This window comes from Salmo salar, chromosome ssa10 (genome assembly GCF_905237065.1).
Source record: "Salmo salar chromosome ssa10, Ssal_v3.1, whole genome shotgun sequence".
In the NCBI taxonomy this organism is placed as follows: Eukaryota; Metazoa; Chordata; class Actinopteri; order Salmoniformes; family Salmonidae; genus Salmo; species Salmo salar.
This window is the reverse complement of record NC_059451.1, coordinates 10127376-10146793: the sequence shown is the minus strand read 5'-3', so window position 1 is coordinate 10146793 and position 19418 is coordinate 10127376. Positions and strand designations below refer to the sequence as shown.

The 19418-nt window shown below is 40.2% G+C and overlaps 1 protein-coding gene across 1 annotated transcript in view; it reads left to right on the top strand.

Moving 5' to 3' along the window:
- The first annotated feature begins 7084 nt into the window (after positions 1-7084).
- Positions 7085-19418, top strand: part of LOC106613492 (26S proteasome non-ATPase regulatory subunit 1) — a 113394-nt gene continuing 101060 nt past the window's right edge. The window contains exons 1-4 of the mRNA XM_014215780.2: positions 7085-7302; positions 18731-18774; positions 18908-18981; positions 19086-19255. Coding sequence (XP_014071255.2) covers positions 7287-7302; positions 18731-18774; positions 18908-18981; positions 19086-19255 — 304 coding nt within the window. The 5' untranslated portion in view covers positions 7085-7286. The remainder of the gene's footprint in view (positions 7303-18730; positions 18775-18907; positions 18982-19085; positions 19256-19418) is intronic.

The window sequence follows — 19418 nt, the reverse complement described above, 5'->3', positions numbered from 1 at the left end:
TTCAAGCTAGCATATAATGTCACAAAAACCTAGAAGACAGCTAAATGCAACACTAACCTTTGATGATCTTCATCAGATGACAACCCTAGGACATTATGTTATACAATACATGCATGTTTTGTTCAATCAAGTTCATATTTATATCAAAAACCAGCTTTTTACATTAGCATGTGACGTTCAGAACTAGCATACCCCCCGCAAACTTCCGGGGAATTCGCTAACATTTTACTAAATTACTCACGATAAACGTTCACAAAAAGCATAACAATTATTTTAAGAATTATAGATACAGACCTCCTCTATGCACTCGATATGATTTTAAAATAGCTTTTTGGTGAAAGCACATTTTGCAATATTCTAAGTACATAGCCCAGGCATCACGGGCTAGCTATTTAGACACCCGGCAAGTTTAGCACTCACCAATATCAGCTTTACTATTATAAAAGTTTCATTACCTTTTGTTGTCTTCGTCAGAATGCACTCCCAGGACTGCTACTTCAATAACAAATGTTGGTTTGGTCCAAAATAATCCATCGTTATATCCGAATAGCGGCGTTTTGTTCGTGCGTCTCAGACACTATCTGAAATGGTAAATCAGGGTCGTGCGCGTGGCGCAATTCGTGACAAAAAAAATCGAAATATTCCATTACCGTACTTCGAAGCATGTCAACCGCTGTTTAAAATCCATTTTTATGCCATTTTTCTCGTAAAAAAGCGATAATATTCCGACCGGGAATCTCCTTTTAGCTAAACAGAGGAAAGAAAACAAAGCATTCGGTCGACGCGGGCACGCGCCTGAGTCTCACAGTACTGTAACCAGCCACTACCCAAACACGCTACTTAGTTTCAGCCAGAGCCTGCAAAGCCACGATTCAGCTTTTTACCGCCTTCTGAGACCCTATGGCAGCCGTAGGAAGTGTCACGGGACAGCTAAGATCCTCACTCTTCAATAAACAGAGAGAAGAAGAACGACACCTTGTCAGACAGGCCACTTCCTGCCTGAAACCTTGTCAGGTTTTTGCCTGCCAAATGAGTTCTGTTATACTCACAGACACCATTCAAACAGTTTTAGAAACTTTAGGGTGTTTTCTATCCATATGTAATAAGTATATGCATATTCTAGTTACTGGGTAGGAGTGGTAACCAGATTAAATCGGGCACGTTTTTTATCCAGCCGTGAAAATACTGCCCCCTAGCCATAACAGGTTAAGCTAGCTAGTACCTATTCCATTTATGTGGCGTCGTCAAAGATGGAATCAGCATGCAGATGATGTAAATTAGTGCTTCAAAGTCCCTGTGATAAGGTTAGCGATAAACTGAAATCCAAACTGAACAGAACTACACTCTCTTCAACCATTGTCTTAAATATATTTAATGGTCTCGTTGCAAAAGCTAAATTGTCACAAGTGAACTTTTATTTATTTATTTTATTGCACCTTTATTTAACCCGGGTAGCAAAGATTATAGCAAACACCACTGAAACTGAATTGGTGCTCGCTAGCTTTGCAAATTCAGCTATTGTTGGAAGCCAGCCAATATGAAACAAACTATTCAAATTACAAAAGGTTGCAGCATATGTTGTGTAAATGGTGAACTCATACAGCTGTCAACTCTTGTCATTTTAATCCGTTTCACATTTGCTAGTTACCTTTTACATCGAAGCCCAACTAGAATGATTGAAGATGATAGAAGCCCATCTCCTACTGTAAATAACCTACACACTGTGTGTGTAGCCAGCCAGCCAGCCAGGTAGAAAAATTGCAGAAAAATAAAAGACGGACATCAGAGTATTTTTCAGTACACCAAAACGCATAGTAAGAACCCTAGTAGCCTAATATCTCAAAGACTAGTTGACAAAATGTTCATAAGAAAGAAATGAAATTCTAATGGAAATGTTTCACAATGATGTCATTAGGCAGAGCAGGCAACAGATGGCACACAGACAGCAGAGTTGGGGACAGATATGCAGGGACAGACTGGCAGAGACAGGGAGTCTCAGGTAAGTTTGTTGAGTCTTTGTTTGGCAACATGAAAGGTTCTCAATTTTTTTGACTTGTAAAATAGGAACATAATTGGAAAATGCCATGGATACCCCCACTCTCAACTTAAACTGGTGACTGAACTATGATTTGTTAAAGGCAATGGTATTGCTGTTGTGATTAGTTGTGTAGTTTTGGGTACCGGTAGTTAGGAGTACGGAAAACACCTTATTTCTTTGGTTCCTCAATATACATTTACCATATTACAATGTAGGCTATGTGTTACAGCACTACTTTTGGTGTCCCCCTCAGGAATTGCTCTTGAGAAAATTTCATGTAATTGTCCCCTCCAAAGTTGATATCAGATTTTCGCCCCTGACTCAATGATAAATTAACAGGCACCGCATCGATCATATGCTACGCAGGACAAGCTAGATAAACTAGTAATATCATCAACCATGTTTAGTTAACTAGTGACTATGTTAAGATTGATTGTTTTTTAAAAGATAAGTTTAATGCTAGCTAGCACCTTACCTTGGCTCCTTGCTGCACTCGCATAACAGGTAGTCAGCCTGCCACGCAGTCTCCTCGTGGATTGCAATTGGCCATAATCGGTGTCCAAAAATGCTGATTACCGATTGTTATGAAAGCCTGAAATCGGCCCCAATTAATCGGCCATTCCGATTAATCGGTCAACCTTCCAGCAACTCTTTTTTTTCTAGATTTACAACTTAAGTCAGCTATACTGGCCTATGGAGTCCCTTGGGAAACCCAACTACCGAACTATCCAATGATGGGATTTATAAATAAATGATCTGGACTCACAAAAGGACTGATCTCTATAATATATAAATTACTAAATTACTACATTTTCTGAGCTGGCTATTAAACAAGTATGGTCCCCAGATCTAAGTGAATTTAACTTTTATTTAACTTGGCAAGTCAGTTAAGAACAACTTCTTATTTACAATGACGGAATAGAGTACGGAAATATATGACCTTGGCATTCCATAATCGGAACCGTCAACTTATACACTTTAAGTTTGTCCAAAGACACCAAGGAAAAGTTTTACGATGAAATTGGCCCCAACTACTACAGGAAAAGGTGGGCCGTACAGGCCCCCATTAACATCAACGTGGCTGTAGTGTAGCGGGTCGAGAGTTTAAAATTCCTTGGTGTCCACATCACCAACTAACTATCATGGTCCAAACACACCAAGACAGTCGTGAAGAGGACATGACAAAACCTTTCCCCCTCAGGAGACTGAAAAGATTTGGCATGGGTCCCTAGATCCTCAAAAAGGTCTACAGCTGCACCATCGAGAGCATCCTGACCGGTTGCATCACCGCCTGGTATGGCAACTGCTCGGCATCTGACCGTAAGGCGCTACAGAGGGTAGTGCGTACGGCCTAGTACATCACTGGGGCCAAGCTTCCTGCCATCCAGGACCTATATAATAGGCGGTGTCAGAGAAAAGCCCATAAAAATGTCAGAGACTCCAGTCACCCAAGTCATTGACTGTTTTCTCTGCTACCGCACTGTAAGCGGTACCGGAGCGCCAAGTCTACGACCAAAAGGCTCCTCAACAGCTTCTACCCCCATGCCGTAAGACTGCTGAACAATTAATCAAATGGCCACCGGACTGTTACATTGACCCCCCCCCCCCCATTTGTTTTGTACACTGCTGCTACTCGCTGTTTATTATCTATGCATAGTCACTTCACCCCTACCTACATGTACAAATCACCTCATCTAACCAATACCCCCGCACCCTGTATATAGCCTCGTTATTGTGTTACTTTTTTTTCGTTTTTTTTTTTACTATTGTTTAATTGGTAAATATTTTCTTAACTCTTCTTGAGCTGCACTGTTGGTTAATTTTCCTTCAATTCCCAAGAGGCTGAATGTATCTCACAGGAGAAAGAATCCGAGCAAGCAAAACAGTGCGCCTCTTTCTGTCTACGTGTAGGCCATCTATCTGATGCTGTTTGGTCCAAACGAGTATGACATTGTTGCCGCCCATAGCATTGAAGGCAAGGAAAGCGATCGAAGATCTGGTATGCCTTGACAAAAAAGCATAGTAGCTTTGAGATAAACTGAGCGAGCTCAACTGTGAATGGTCCTGGTGCACCAAAAAAAAGTGTCAAGGGAAGCCAGCTTGGATTTGGCATCACTCCTATCAAATCCCATTGAGAGCGTACGTCATTGATAGAAAAACTTGAACCCTTTGCATCTCACTGTGTTGTTGTCCTTCGGTGGCTAGCTAGTCAGCTAGCTAAAATTGGCCCTTTCCTAAATTAGCCATAGATGGAGATAGGGATTTGGACTTGTGGTTTTACTTAATTCTCTGTACTGGCCAATGATTATAAGGGGGATTCTGATCCAACCATTAATTCATACATTGTTGTGCCCCTGGCCTGAGAGGATGGAAGTTCAATATGTAGCTAGATGTAGAAGGCTTATGTTAACGAGCTAACGTTGCCCGTGAATGGAAGTTAGGCTAGAGAGCAAGCATTTTAGCCAGGTAGCCTAGAGCCCTATTCGGACCGGGTAAGTTTTACTGAAGGAGCTAAGCTAATTATGTGCACGAGCACAAATCACAACATCTGTCATTTTAGTCCCGTCCATATCAGTAATTTTTACTAAGCAGGAAGGTTATTATCCCAGCCCTAAAAACCTGTTGTTTTGAGGGATATTATAGAGTTAACAGGTGCAGCACCCAGTTTGGGTAAGAAGAACATGAGACAATGTTCCATGCTTCAAAACAAAGTACTATGGACCTATCCTACAGACGAACTATCTGTTTTGTCACATATCAACTTTCCTAGTGCCATTGTTCTCTTTTAAAAGATGAAGTGGATGATATTGAGCCAAATAGCTGATAAGTTGCCAAATACGTCAGGTAATTAAATGTCTGCATAGGTTACAGTTCATAGTTCTTTGATTATTGATAGGGTTTTACGCTGCATTGGCAAGATAGAACAGCTGCCTCCGGTAAGACAAGGGGTGGCGGTCTGTGTATATTTGTAAACAACAGCTGGTACACAAAATCTAATAGTAAGTAAGTCTCAAGATTTTGCTCGCCTGAGGTTGAGTATCTCATGATAAGCTGTAGACCACACTATTTACCAAGAGAGATTTCATCTATATTTTTCGTAGCTGTCTATTTACCAGCACAAACCAATGTTGGCACTAGGACCGCACTCAATGAGCTGTATACGGCCATAAGCAAACAGGAAAATGCTCATCCGGAGGTGGCGCTCCTAGTGGCTGGGGACTTTAATGCATGTTAAATGTGCAATCAGAGGAAAATATGTGCCTTAAATTCTAAATAAACACCTCCTCCATGCGGTGGGAACCACACATGCGGAGATCATCCGTTCACCTGCTCTGCATCTCACAAAGACACGGTGGTTGCAACCAAAAATCTCCAATTTGGACTCATCAGACCAAAGGACAGATTTCCACCTGTTTAATGTCCTTTGCTCATGTTTCTTGGCCCAAGCAACTCTCTTCTTCTTATTGGTGTCCTTTAGTAGTGGTTTCTTGAGCAATTCGACCATGAAGGCCTAATTCACGTAGTCTCCTCTGAACAGTTGATGTTGAGATGTGTCTGTTACTTGAACTCTGTGAAGCATTTATTTGGCCTGCAATTTCTGAGGTTGGTAACTCAAATCAACGTATCCTCTGCAGCAGAGGTAACTCTGGGCCTTCCTTTCCTGTGGCAGTCCTCATGAGAGCCAGTTTCATCATAGCGCTTGATGGTTTTTGCGACTGGACTTGAAGAAACTTGAAAAGTTTTTGAAATTTTCCTCATTGACTGACCTTCATGTCTTAAAGTATTGATGGACAGTCGTTTCTATTTGCTTATTTGAGTTGTTCTTGCCATAATATGCACTTGGTCTTTTCCGAAATTGGGCTATCTTCTGTATACCACCCCTACCTTGTCTACCCCTACACCTACCTGATTGGCTCATACGCATTAAGAAGGAAAGAAATTCCACAAATATATTTTGATTTGTTTAACACTTTTTTTGGTTACTACATGATTCCATGTGTTATTTCATAGTTTTGATTTCTTCACTATTATTCTACAATGTAGAAAATAGTAAAAATAAAGAAAAACCCTTGTATGAGTAGGTGTATCCAAACTTTTAACTGGTACTGTACATCGTTCCGTTTTGTACGTATTTTAATCTTGTTGTTTTTTGTTTCAGTTTATACTTGACTTCAATTAACATTAAGCCACTGATAGTTAGTTTGAGAAACATTGTTCTTTCACTCAGGCTACCCATGCTTTTAATTATTTTAATTGGCTAAATAAAAAGGTGTTAAAAACAATGAGAAACCAAGAAACGTGTAACATTTTGGTGCCTTAGTCTAATAATAATAGCAATTGCACTAATCCAACCATTTATGGGTTATGGGTTTAATCTAACTTGTGTTTATGATTTTAAACTAATGGTTGTATAATTGCATATTCATACAATATTAAATTAAAATATACTGAATTTAGTTGTTGGATTCTACATGTTCTGTCTTTCATGATTCATTCATTGTTTTCAGGCAATTCATAGTTTTGAAGCCGCTGCTTGTTAACCAATTACAATAACCAAATCCTTCAGTTAACCAATTACAATAGACTTATCAAACATTTTATTTTGAAAGAGCAACAATGTATTGCACCTCTTTGCTTTAAGTTATGTAGAAGGACTGATAAAAGGGAGATAAATGTAAGTCACACAAATCAATTTTCATTTAAAAGACGTAATAATGATGGTACAAAACTCGTCTAAAATAAACACGCACTGATGTGAATTCACTGTCATTATTTCTGACGGAAGATTACGAGTATTTTTTTTTCTCTCTCCAACGCTAGGTTTGCAGAAAAACGTGTGTATGACATGTAAAATAACTGATTCATGCGAGACTGGCAGAATAGAAGCCGGTTTGTGGAAACAAAATCATACCGACATGATGCTTAAAATGTTCTAAGAATCGAAATATACAGTCTTTTGACAATGATTTAAATCATAATTTTTCTTCACCCTTTTCAAGAATCAGCCAATTTGACAACGATGAGCTGTAATTTCACCAGGCACTAACTATATATACCTAACTATGGGTCTTTCGGGAAGGGGTTTTCATTATTGAACAAAACAATTATTTTCAAGAGATAAGTGTCCCTCTGTTGAGAACAACGGACACCTTTACGGTCCTTTCAAGATTTTGATTTTCCATAAGTTCATTGTTGCTAACTGAAACGGTACCTGGGTTCTTGGAGTTGAGGGGGAGAATAAAGAACCATGATAACATCTGCCGGTAAGCAGTAACGTTAGCAAATGTGAGCATGGAATACGGGAAAGATGCCGAGTCACATAGCTGGCTACCTATTTTACAAACTTTTCAAGCGAACTAACGTTATCTAACTAGCTAGAAACGGACAAATGTATTCCAAAACATTATTGTTAGTTAGCGTTTGCTATATTGTTTCATTATTCTGTAGTCAGCATTAGCTGTTGGACAACATAATTGCCTAGCTAGCTGGCTAACTTTAACTAATGTTAGCTGTCTGGCTACCTAAACTCAGCAAAAAAGAAACTTCCTCGAACTGTCAACAGCGTTTATTTTAAGCAATTTAACATGTGTAAATATTTGTATGAACATAAGATTCAACAACTGAGAGACAATTTGAACAAGTTCCACAGGCATGTCACTAACATAAATGGAATAATGTGTCCCTGAACAAAGGGGGGTCCAAATCAAAAGTAACAGTCAGTATCTGGTGTGGCTACCAGCTGCATTAAGTACTGCAGTGCATCTCCTCCTCATGGACTGCACCAGGTTTGCCAGTTCTTGCTGTGAGATGTTACCCCACTCTTCCACCAAGGCACCTGCAAGTTCCCGGACATGTCTGGGGGGAATGGCCCCAGCCCTCACCCTCTGATCCAGCAGGTCCCAGACGTGCTCAATGGGATTGAGATCCGGGCTCTTCGCTGGCCATGGCAGAACACTGACATTCCTGTCTTGCAGGAAATCATGAGCAGTATGGCTGGCGGCATTGTCATGCTGGAGGGTCATGTCAGGATGAGCCTGCAGGAAGGGTACCACATGAGGGAGGAGGATGTCTTCCCTGTAACGCACAGCGTTGAGATTGCCTGCAGTGACAACAAGTTCAGTACGATGATGCTGTGACACACCGCCCCAGACCATGACGGACCCTACAAGCCCTCAGTCCAGACTCTCTCAGCCTATTGCGGACAGTCTGAGCACTGATGGAGGGATTGTGCGTTCCTGGTGTAACTCGGTCAGTTGTTGTTGCCATCCTGTACCTGTCCCGCAGGTTTGATGTTGTTGTTACACGTGGTCTGCCACTGCGAGGACAATCAGCTGTCCGTCCTGTCTCCCTGTAGCACTGTCCTAGGCAAGTCACAGTACGGACATTGCAAATTATTGCCCTGGCCACATCTGCAGTCCTCATGCCTCCTTGCAGCATGCCTAAGGCACGTTCACGCAGATGAGCAGGGACCCTGGGCATCTTTCTTTTGGTGTTTTTCAGAGTCAGTAGAAAGACCTCTTTAGTGTCCTAAGTTTTCATAACTGTGTCCTTAATTGCCTACCGTCTGTAAGCTGTTAGTGTCTTAACGCCCGTTCCACAGGTGCATGTTCTTGAATTGTTTATAGTTCATTGAACAAGCATTTGAAACTGTGTTTAAACCCTTTACAATGAAGATCTGTGAAGTTATTTGGATTTTTACTGATTATCTTTGAAAGACAGGGTCCTGAAAAAGGGACATTTCTTTTTTTTGCTGAGTTTAGTTAGTATCTGCATCACATTAGCTGTTACCTTGTTGTAAGGTGTCAATAAAAAAACATATTTTGACCAATGGGTAAAATATGTTAATTGTGGAGGTAATCATCAACGAAAACCAATGGGTGAAACCTTGCGAATCCATTCCCAATTTATTGGTGGTGTTACCCTTGTATGATGATGGTGACTAAATCAGTGGAGGCCAGAGGAAAAAGTGATTAAAAATCAAGAAAATAGTATCGTTTCAGCTAGGCTGGATGCTGTGTGAGAATAATGGCTACCAGACTGACTTACCATTGAACTCGTTATCTTCTCAAATCCGGAGGACATATAACAATATCTATAGGTAAAATGGATACATTGGCGGTCGGTGCCGTTTAAGATAAGGGAGGACTATTTTTTTTTATTGGCCTTATTTCTATTACAGCATATTGGATGACTGTCGGTCATATTCCATTCACCCAGTTCAATGTAACATCGTAACATCGATAGGTTTAGGTTACCTCATGATACTCAAATTTTCCCTATACCCATAATGAGGTTGCTACAACCTAGCCTATGAGTGAAAGTTTACAGTGTAGGTGCAGAGGTCGAGATAAACATTTGCGTAATCACGGTGACAGTGACACGTTCAATTCCGCTTTGCACACGCTTACCTGCATCTAGCTGATTGACGGTGTAACCGTTAGTTCAACAGTTACAAACGAGAGTATTTATTGGACAAATTCAGGTATGTTTATCCCCGTTCTGTTTGCTTCTGTTTAAGAAATGTTTTTCAACAGAATCGGAGGAATGAATACCCCTGATCACACTCAAACACAGTTCACTTTCATAGCAGCCACAAACTAAGAGCATAATTGCTTTGCTTGTTAATTCCTTCTCGCTTCTACACACTCTACTCTCACCTTTTACCTTTGCTTGTAGGCTTCAGTGCAACACACATCAGCAGTATGGGATCAGGTGAAAAAAAGACTTTCCAAGCCAAACCTTCATATTATAACTTTTAACCGTTACACACAGCCTACATTGTTGTCCCCATATTAGCTAAAGTCAGTCAATCAACATAGCTACTAGAACTAACACATTAGTAAACCATCTACAATCATGCAGTACAGTTAGCTAGCAGTTACACTGGCGGGCCTCGGTGGCAATAAATTAATAAAACCATAAACTTCCCTTGACTTGGAAAAGTTCCAGTGTTGTATAGCCAGAGCTAACATGGCAACCCTTTCTGTTTGAGTAGGCTAAACTAGCTAGCTGCTTTCGCTAGCTAAGTGGAAAAAAATACAATGAAATATAGCTAGCTCTCCCTCTTGCTTGTCCTTTTTCTTTGTTAAACTATTGTCTTTCACTTTCTCGGTCAACTACTCACCACATTTATGCACTGCAGTGTTAGCTAGCTGTAACTTATGGTTTCAGTACCATTATTTGATCCTTTGATTGGGTGGACAATGTCAGTTCATGCTACAAGAGCTCTGATAGGTTGCAGGACGTCCTCCCTAAGTTGTCATAATAACTGTGCATGTCTATGGAAGGGGGTGAGAACCATTGCCCTCCTAGGTTTTGTATTGAAGGCAGTGTACCCAGAGTAGGACGGAAACTAGCTATCCTCTGGCTACACCATGGTGCTATTCTCCGGCTACACCATGGTGCTACCCTACAGCGTGCTGTTGAGGCTACTGTAGACCTTTGCAAAATAGTGTTGTAATCAATTATTTGGTGAAGTGAATATATTTAGTATAGTTTTATCTAAAACGGATAACTTTTAAAAAAATGTTTCACTATTTTTATGAAATTCACTGAGGAGTATGGTCCTCCCCTTCCTCTTCTGAGGAGCCTTCACTGGATAGATATTGATTTTGACATGACATGTCAAATTTTTATAGCTTACTTCATTTAGTATCATCCTAAATAAAGATATTTAATTATTTAGCCATATCTAATTAATGTATGTTACGCTACTTTCCATGAAGTGGACTGTATTTGTTACTACGTTATACAAGCTGACGTTTGACCACAGTGAATTGGGGGGGTATTACACATCCTTTTTACCTCAGATTGTTGATGTTTATAGTCAACACGATGACAAGATCAATTGCTTAAAACAGATCAATATCTTTGGTTTTGTACTGTTGATTTAGTCATACGCTGGGGTTCGCAGAAAAGGATAGCTGCATTTTTAAATGGCACGGATAATTCGGAGCGGTCTCTATAAAAGTCGCTGGCCACACACCAATACACGACTTTGAAAGTCAAACTATCATTTAAATAGCAGCCAACCATTGTCACTTGATATCCTATGGCGGATTGTGATTAGTTGAAATTAACAGAAAAAGTAGTTTGTTCCCTTGCGTGATGGCAGCCTCCCAAAATCAACATCCAACCATGTATAGGTTATTCAAAATGTCTCTGTGGCCTTTGAATAGTGTTAGTTTAAACAGTGCTACACCCCAAATGTTTGCCCCTTGTTCTATTGATTTCAGCGTGATATCGATGGAAGTGATTAACAAAAAAAGTGTTGCGTTACACTTACAGAGTTGGTGACCCACTTGAAACAAAATGCAACACTTAAATGTAGCTAGCTGTCTTTTACAAATTGTCCTCCAACCAGTGATGTACATATTGTTCCTAGATTCTGTGCGGTTTTGAGCTGTGTTCTTTTTAACAGGACGTGCAACCGCATCCTGTTCCTCTTTTAGTTTTGGTGACCCTCATATCAAAATGCATCATTCCAAAATGTACAGTGCCTTCAGAAAGTATTCACACCCCTTTACTTGTTCTATATTTTGTTGTTACAGCCTGAATTAAACATTTATTAAATTGAGATTGCGCCACTGATCTACACAATACCCCATATGTCAAAGTGGAATGAATTAAATGAAAAGCTGAAATGTCTTGAGTCAATAAGTATTTGACCCTTTTGTTATGGCAAGCCTAAATAAGTTCAGGAGTAAAAATAAGGTCTTGGGCTGTGACGGTAATTGAATAACTGTAACTGATGGTTATGGATGAAGACCGTCAGGAAATTTAAATATCTGTCAAAACCGTTTAAAAAGGCCTACATTCATTTTAGGAAAGTTTCCATTTTTTTATTAACTTAATTTTAATGTAGATGAACTAGACCTAATAGTGGGAGTGTTTTACTAATGATTATAAGCACTTGTTTTGCTAACTTAAGTCTATTAAACGTTCTACATCTCCTATTTCCAACTGATGGTGCACGGGGTGTAGAGCGCTATAGGCTAATCGTTTGATGTGTGAACCTGCTTTGTATAAAAGTCTTCATTGCTTTGCTAGTAAATCGGTCTGACTATTCATAAATTATTCAACAGCAGTCGAAAAGGTTGTTCAGGCTCTGAGGCCTATAATGCGCTAATGTTGTTTCAAATGGAAAATGCGCCAATCCTCTCCAACCTAACATGTAAGGATGTTAATCGGTTAGCCGCTGAAAATACATTTGATGGTTCATGCTTATCGGTCTATAGGTTAATTTGCATAATGTGTAATGAAATTGCTGTGTGTGTATTTTCGGTAGTCGTCATGCATCTTATTTATCACGCGCACAGCATACAGAGCCTAGTTTGAGGAGAGGAATAGCCTCCACCTGTCAGACTGCACAAGAGTAGCTCCTATTAAAGCCGGTAGGCTACTGGAGTGAACCTACTTTTATAAGCCCAGTCATTACGCAACCAATAACAATTCTAAATGCAATCGTGTGTTAAAAACTTTGATGACGACGACAAAGGAGCTATTTTTATTTCTCAATTTCAACTCACAATTAAAGCGCTCCTCCCATTTACTTTTTCGGGTGCATAGGCTATAGTCTATGGTCCTGTGTGGCTCAGTTGGTAGAGCATGGTGTTTGCAACGCCAGGTTTGTGGGTTCGATTCCCACGGGGGACCAGTACGGAGAAAAAATGTATGAAATGTATGCATTCACTACTGTAAGTCGCTCTGGATAAGAGCGTCTGCTAAATGACTAAAAATGTAAAATGTAAAAAATGTCTGCCTACCGCATCATCCACCACTTTGCAATGTGAGTTTCAGGCAGTATAATTGTTTGAAACCTGAATGTTTTACTTTACTTCAAATAATGAAGCACTTCGTACTGGAGGCAATTATTTTATATGCCGTTAACCAGCATTTCTCTCCTGTTCTATTGGTTTTCATATCAACTTTCTTTCGTTGTCCAGAAGCTAAAGTCACAATTCTAGTCATACTTGCAACCCATTATAGTTGTTGCTATTAGATTTCCCCCTTTTTCTAGGTTTCTAACTGAGATTTTCATCTGTCACAACTGCCTATTAGGTGCGCTGTTTAGAACGGTATTTTCCGCAAAATGCCTTTTGGCAAATGTTTGAAAATGACATTTTATTAGCTGCTTCATTACATGTTCAATAATAGTTTATAGCCTTTTGACTGTAAGATGATAGGCTTGCTATTGTTGCATTTTTCCAATAAGTGCTTAATGAAACATGTCCGGTCGTTGTATGCATGCATAGTATCAGAGAGGAATAGAAAATCTGTTCAAAATAAGCCCTATGGGTTTATTTTGGGCCTAAACTAGTCACTTGCCTTCCCGCCTTGGGACGACTCCCATTGTTCGGGCGGAAACATAAGCATCTTGTCATTTACATACAGATCTCTGAGTATTTTGACCGTTTGTTGACCGGTTAATGAGGGTCAGTTAGTCAACATCAAAATTGACCGAAATGTACATCCCTACTGGCATGGTATAATTTGATACGGAATCTTTTAATTTATAGACTGAGCATACCCGGTCCTGGCCGATATGCCGCACAAACCTGGAATTTCGAGATTTTAGGGACAAGGTAATTTGGCCTTCAAGAGGTGCCCAATCTGCCACGGCACCAAGGCCATCTTCTATGGCACCAAGCCCATTAACCAAAATAGCCAATTACATTTATTTGAACAACACTAGCTGTTCTTTTATTAAAAAACGGTATGTAAATGTAGATAAATCATTTGCCTGTTAAAGTGTAGGTGACATATGCATGTTGGCTACAGCTTCACTGATGCTGACATGAGGGAGGCGCCAGAAAATGTAACCTAACTTTAATGAGACTTAATTACATATAGGCTTAAAGCCAGTCATGTTTGGCAAATATAATGTAGGATAATTAATATTAACTTCTAAAGGTTTGATTCTGTTGACATAGCTGCAGGGGTGTAGCCAGAAATTTGTTGGTGGGTGGGTCTGCAGAAATTGGGCCAACAGAGTGTTTTTGCTCATATCTGATTGGGTGGGCCTGTACCCTCCCTGACCCACCCATGCCTACGCCCCTGCATAGGCCTACTGGAGGCACTGTTAGTTAGTTAGTAGAGAAAGGTCATTGCTTGTTGCAAACCGCAAAATCACACACCGTGCAATCTGAGCGGATGCAGTCAACATTTTGAAACTATTTTGTCATTTCATGAGGCATGTCTTACCTTGTTTCAAAGTAGATTAGCCAAATTCCAAATGTAGGAATATTGAGGGAATTATTTAATGAACACTTCCTCATATGCCATTGAAACCAGTAGGCTATTTATCTCATGTTCTATTGGTTTTCAAATCATTGTCCTGCAGCCATGGACACAATCCTAGTCATATTAGCAACATATGCTAGTTGTAACATCTTTAGGTCTTCTCTCTTTCTAAATTTCTAAAGGATATTTTCATCTCTGTCACATGAAACAGCTCGTATTTGCAGTGGGCTTTTGAGAATGGTGTTTTCCTGCTAATTGGATTTAGGAACATTTGCACATATAGCCTACTGCCGTGTGCGCATTGCTGTGCTTATAATGTGAAGAAGGAATAGTTTGTCAACATTTTAAGTGAAATGTTTTGATCTGTTGCATCAGCCTCATTGCTGTTATTAATAGTTTGTACAGCGGTTGTATGAATTAGGGATCTGTTTGGAATATTTATTTCTGGCACAAAACGTCAAACTGGCTAACTAAACTTTTGTACTATGGGAGATAGTAGCTTGACATAAGCTAGTGCTTTTGCTGTTTGTTACTCATCTTATTGGCTGAGGAAAAGTAAATGTGGAGAGTTCTTCTAACACAGGGCTGTCATTCATTTCACGGAGGGCCTAGTGTCTAAAGGATTTAAGACAGCAAAAAAAGAAACGTCTCTTTTTCAGGACCCTGCCTTTCCAAGATAATTCGTAAAAATCCAAATAACTTCACAGATCTTCATGGTAAAAGGTTTAAACACTGTTTCCCATGCTTGTTCAATGAACCATAAACAATTAATGAACATGCACCTGTGGAACGGTCTTTAAGACACTAACAGCTTACAGACGGTAGGCAATTAAGGTCACAGTTATGAAAACATAGGACACTAAAGAGGCTTTTCTACTGACTCTGAAAAACACCAAAAGAAAGATGCCCAGGGTCCCTGCTCATCTGCGTGAACGTGCCTTAGGCATGCTGCAAGGAGGCATGAGGACTGCAGATGTGGCCAGGGCAATAAATTGCAATGTCCGTACTGTGAGACGCCTAAGACAGCGCAACAGGGAGACGGGACAGACAGCTGATCGTCCTCGAAGTGGCAGACCACATGTAACAACACCTGCACAGGATCGGTACATCTGAACATCACACCTGCAGGACAGGTACAGGATGGCAACAACAACTGCCCGAGTTACACCAGGAACGCACAATCCCTCAATCCGTGCTCAGTCTGTCCGCAATAGGCTGAGAGGCTGGACTGAGGGCTTGTAGGCCTGTTGTAAGGCAGGTCCTCACCAGACATCACCGGCAACAACGTCGCCTATGGGCACAAACCCACCAAATTCGGTGTACCGTTTTATCTGTGGGTTAATTGTTGGAGTAGAGGACCTTGTGCATTTCAGGTAAAATAACAACCCAATGTTTATGTCCCAGGACAAATGATCTAGCAACAGCAAGCTAGCTAGCCTAATTGCCAAAAATGACTAATGCTTTTCAACCTGTCTCTGAATTAAGGTATTTAGTTGAGTTTGTTTTGATATTTCAACCTGCGTGTCCTGATCACGTCTGGTGTGGCTGAACAAAAAAAAGTGCGCGCAATGGCGGACACATGTGCGCGTCCAGTTTGGTCAGCATGTGAGCATGCATTGAAGAACCTGGCCTTGCAAATGTCAAATGTAGGGAAGTGGTGCCCAGCTGGGCTTATGTCATTTTTTTTTCTTCACCTCACACAGTAAGCCAACAAAGTCAGTTTCTTTTTACTTCCATTGAAATTATAATAGTTCCTCACAATATTTGAAAAAATGTTTCCAACACTCTCCCCCTCGATAATCAGCGTCGCTGATAAATAGGCTATGGACATTGCGTGTATTTGTTTCAATTTGAGTGATTGTCAATTTCATCTTCATACTATAGCATAGCTGTCCCCTTCATGCTTTCCTTGTCAATTCATTATCTTCTAGCCTACATTCAGAAACTCTAAGGTATGCCTAGGTTTTATAATACGTTTTAAAGAGAAAAATATTTGCTATTGTATCCGACATACGCTGGAGGCTTTTGAGTCTCTCCAACCTGGCATTTCTTAATTTGTTCATTAATATTTATAAGTAATTACCTGAATAATAATAGTAATGAAATGCCATGATAGTAACAAAGTGTAATGGCTTGTTTCAAATAGGTTTTATTAAGAAGCATATCCACGTAAACATGTGTACAAACAGAATTTTGACCTCCCCTTTTTTGTCCTCCCTTATTCAGTTGCCGCAGAGGGAGGAAACGGCTCAGGGATTTCCCCATAATGCCAATGGTGACTTTAAAACAGAGTTTATAGGTTGTGATGGGAGATAACTGATGATGGGTCAACAACATTGTAGTTACGCCACAACAGTAACCTAAATGAGAGTGGGGAAAAAAGGAAGCCTGTAAAGAATATTCCAAAACATGCATCCTGTTTGCAATAAGGCACTACAGAATAACTGGAAAAAATGTGGCAAAGAAATTACCTTTATGTTCTGAATACAAAGCCTTATGTTTGGGGCAAATCCAACACAACTCATCACTGAGTACCACTCTTCATGTTTTCAAGCATGGTGGTGGCTTCATTATGTTATCAGTACGCTTGTCATCAAGGACTAGCTTGTCGCGTCATACTCAAGAAGACTTAAGGCTGTAATTGCTGCCAAAGGTGCTTAACAAAGTACTGACTAAAGGGTCTGAATACTTATGTAAATGTAATATATATTTTTTAAATCTGAACCTGTTTTTGCTTTGTTATTATGGGGTATTGTGTGTAGATAATTTTTTCATTTGGTTGGTTTAACATTTTCCAACGAACAAAATTCCTAAATAAAACCACGTGTCCATGCAAGTCATTTGTTTATTGGACAAAAATGCTCAGGTTAAATCCATTGACTATCATCACTTGTGTCCCAATCTTCATATTACTTTCGCTTTGGAAACTGCACAATAGTCGCTCTAACTGCGACGTGAATATGCTATATTCAGTAGCCTATATCCCCGGGATATAGCCCTGTCTTCCCTGATCTGCATCGGATGCTCTCATAAATGCACCGCAACTCACAATGTTTCAGAGACGGGGCCTAAAATGAACACCACCCCACTCCGCCAAATGCGGGTAGATTTTGGCATTGGTGGTTAAGAATGTCTAATATACCACTCAGGGCTCTACAGTGTGAGCATTTCATAAAAATGGTCAAAAGTCAAGTATGAGCACATGTGAGTTGTGTAGTTAAATAAATGCTACAGTAACTGTTTTCAAAGTATGTCTGCCGGGGGGGGCGGTGCGCGCAACTCAATATTAGGAAAGTGTTCATAATGTTTGGTATACGCAATGAAAATTGCACAAGAATTATACATTTATGGACTATTTTAATGTATTGATTTCTCCTTATTCAACCCACCTCCGTTCATCCACACAATATTTCATGACCCTAAGCCCGCCCATCCCGCGGATATGACTGCGGGTTGAGTTAACTCGCGCATCTCTAGCCCAGACACCCAGTGCAGGCTAAGTGGCACGGTGCACTCGCGCTATAAGGGGGACATCGGCTGTGCTGGTGTACGGACTTGATCAGTGAGACACATTTGACAGAAGTTCCGAAAGCAACAAAAATTCTACTACCTAGCAGTTTTTCAGGTTCTATTATTGAAAAAGTACCGAAGTTCCGGGATACCGTGAAGCACTAGTACTTAGGCTTCCAGAAACATACTGCGATTTTTATTTTGATGATGTACCAGTAATCACCAAAACAGGTTTTCCCTTCCTACATGTAGTATTTTAGTATACGCTGTTCATAGTAATGCAAAGTTCTGTTTCTTTTTCGACTTGTCACAAAAACAAGCATATGTCTGTGAAATGTCAATAAAGCACTGAGCTTCCCACTAGCTTTTTATTTTCAAAGCCGTTTACATTTATTTCAGCTCGTGTCATGCTAATTATACTATTTGCGAGCTGTGAAAACAACTAGGAAGACAATTACCACAAAATGTAAATTCATCAAGTTTTGTCAAGAAAGCTGCACCGCTCTGTCTCGGATGTATTAAGTTACAACATTTTGGGATATGATGTTAATTATGTTAGAGTAAGACCCCACTGAATGATTCATAACATAAATAATCATATTTGTCTTGGTGAAATGTATTTTTATAACATAAGTGAAATGTCATCACCTAAGCGTGTTTTCACCACGCTGGGCAGAGTGGGTGGACACCCTACTAGTTGTCAACAGTTGTGCCCGGCCCATTCAGCTAGTAGGCAAACTAGATAATGTAAAACAACATGCTGTATAATTTGTTTTCAAAGCCTGGTAAACGCGGCTACTCGTTTGACCTGTTTGGGCTTCACATGTAGCTAATTTAACTAGCTAGGTAACTATGACAAACGTTAGCTAGCTAGGTACACATGCATCAGGTTTTATCCATGGTGTTGAAACTGACTAGCTACATATTCTTTGATTTCAGCTGGAATCATTTCGCTCCTGGATGAGGAGGAGCCCCAGCTCAAGGTATCATAAACACAGCTTGTTATCCAGTGAGAATACACCAGGTGTCACCAATTCTGGACCTAGAGTAGACCAAAATCCTATTAGACTGTGATCTTTAAATGTTATTCTAACGTTGGGATTGTTTTGCTTGTAGGAGTTTGCTCTGCACAAGCTGAACTCCATTGTCAATGACTTCTGGGCTGAGATATCGGGATCTGTTGACAAAATGTAAGTTTTTTTTGATAAGGAAGTTTTATTGGAAGAGAAACATGACAAGGTAAAGTTCTTCATGTTAAATGGGTTTATTTCTAAATGGTGTTCTCTCCTCACAGCGAGGTCCTGTATGAAGATGAGACATTTCGGAGCAGGGCGTTTGCTGCCTTGGTGGCTTCTAAAGTGTTCTACCACCTTGGGGCATTTGACGAGTCGTTGAACTACGCTCTGGGTGCAGGAGACCTTTTCAATGTCACAGACGACTCTGAGTATGTGGAGACCATTATCGGTGAGTGATGTCACAACTGCATGTTTTGGTGTCCTCAAGTACACAATCTTGATGATGACCTCAGCGTCCTGCTGATCTTTAGGCTTCCCTTTTGTTACATTACCCATAGACACCTCAATAACGTTCAATTGATGTATACCCACTGACCAGCGTTGCTAATTCA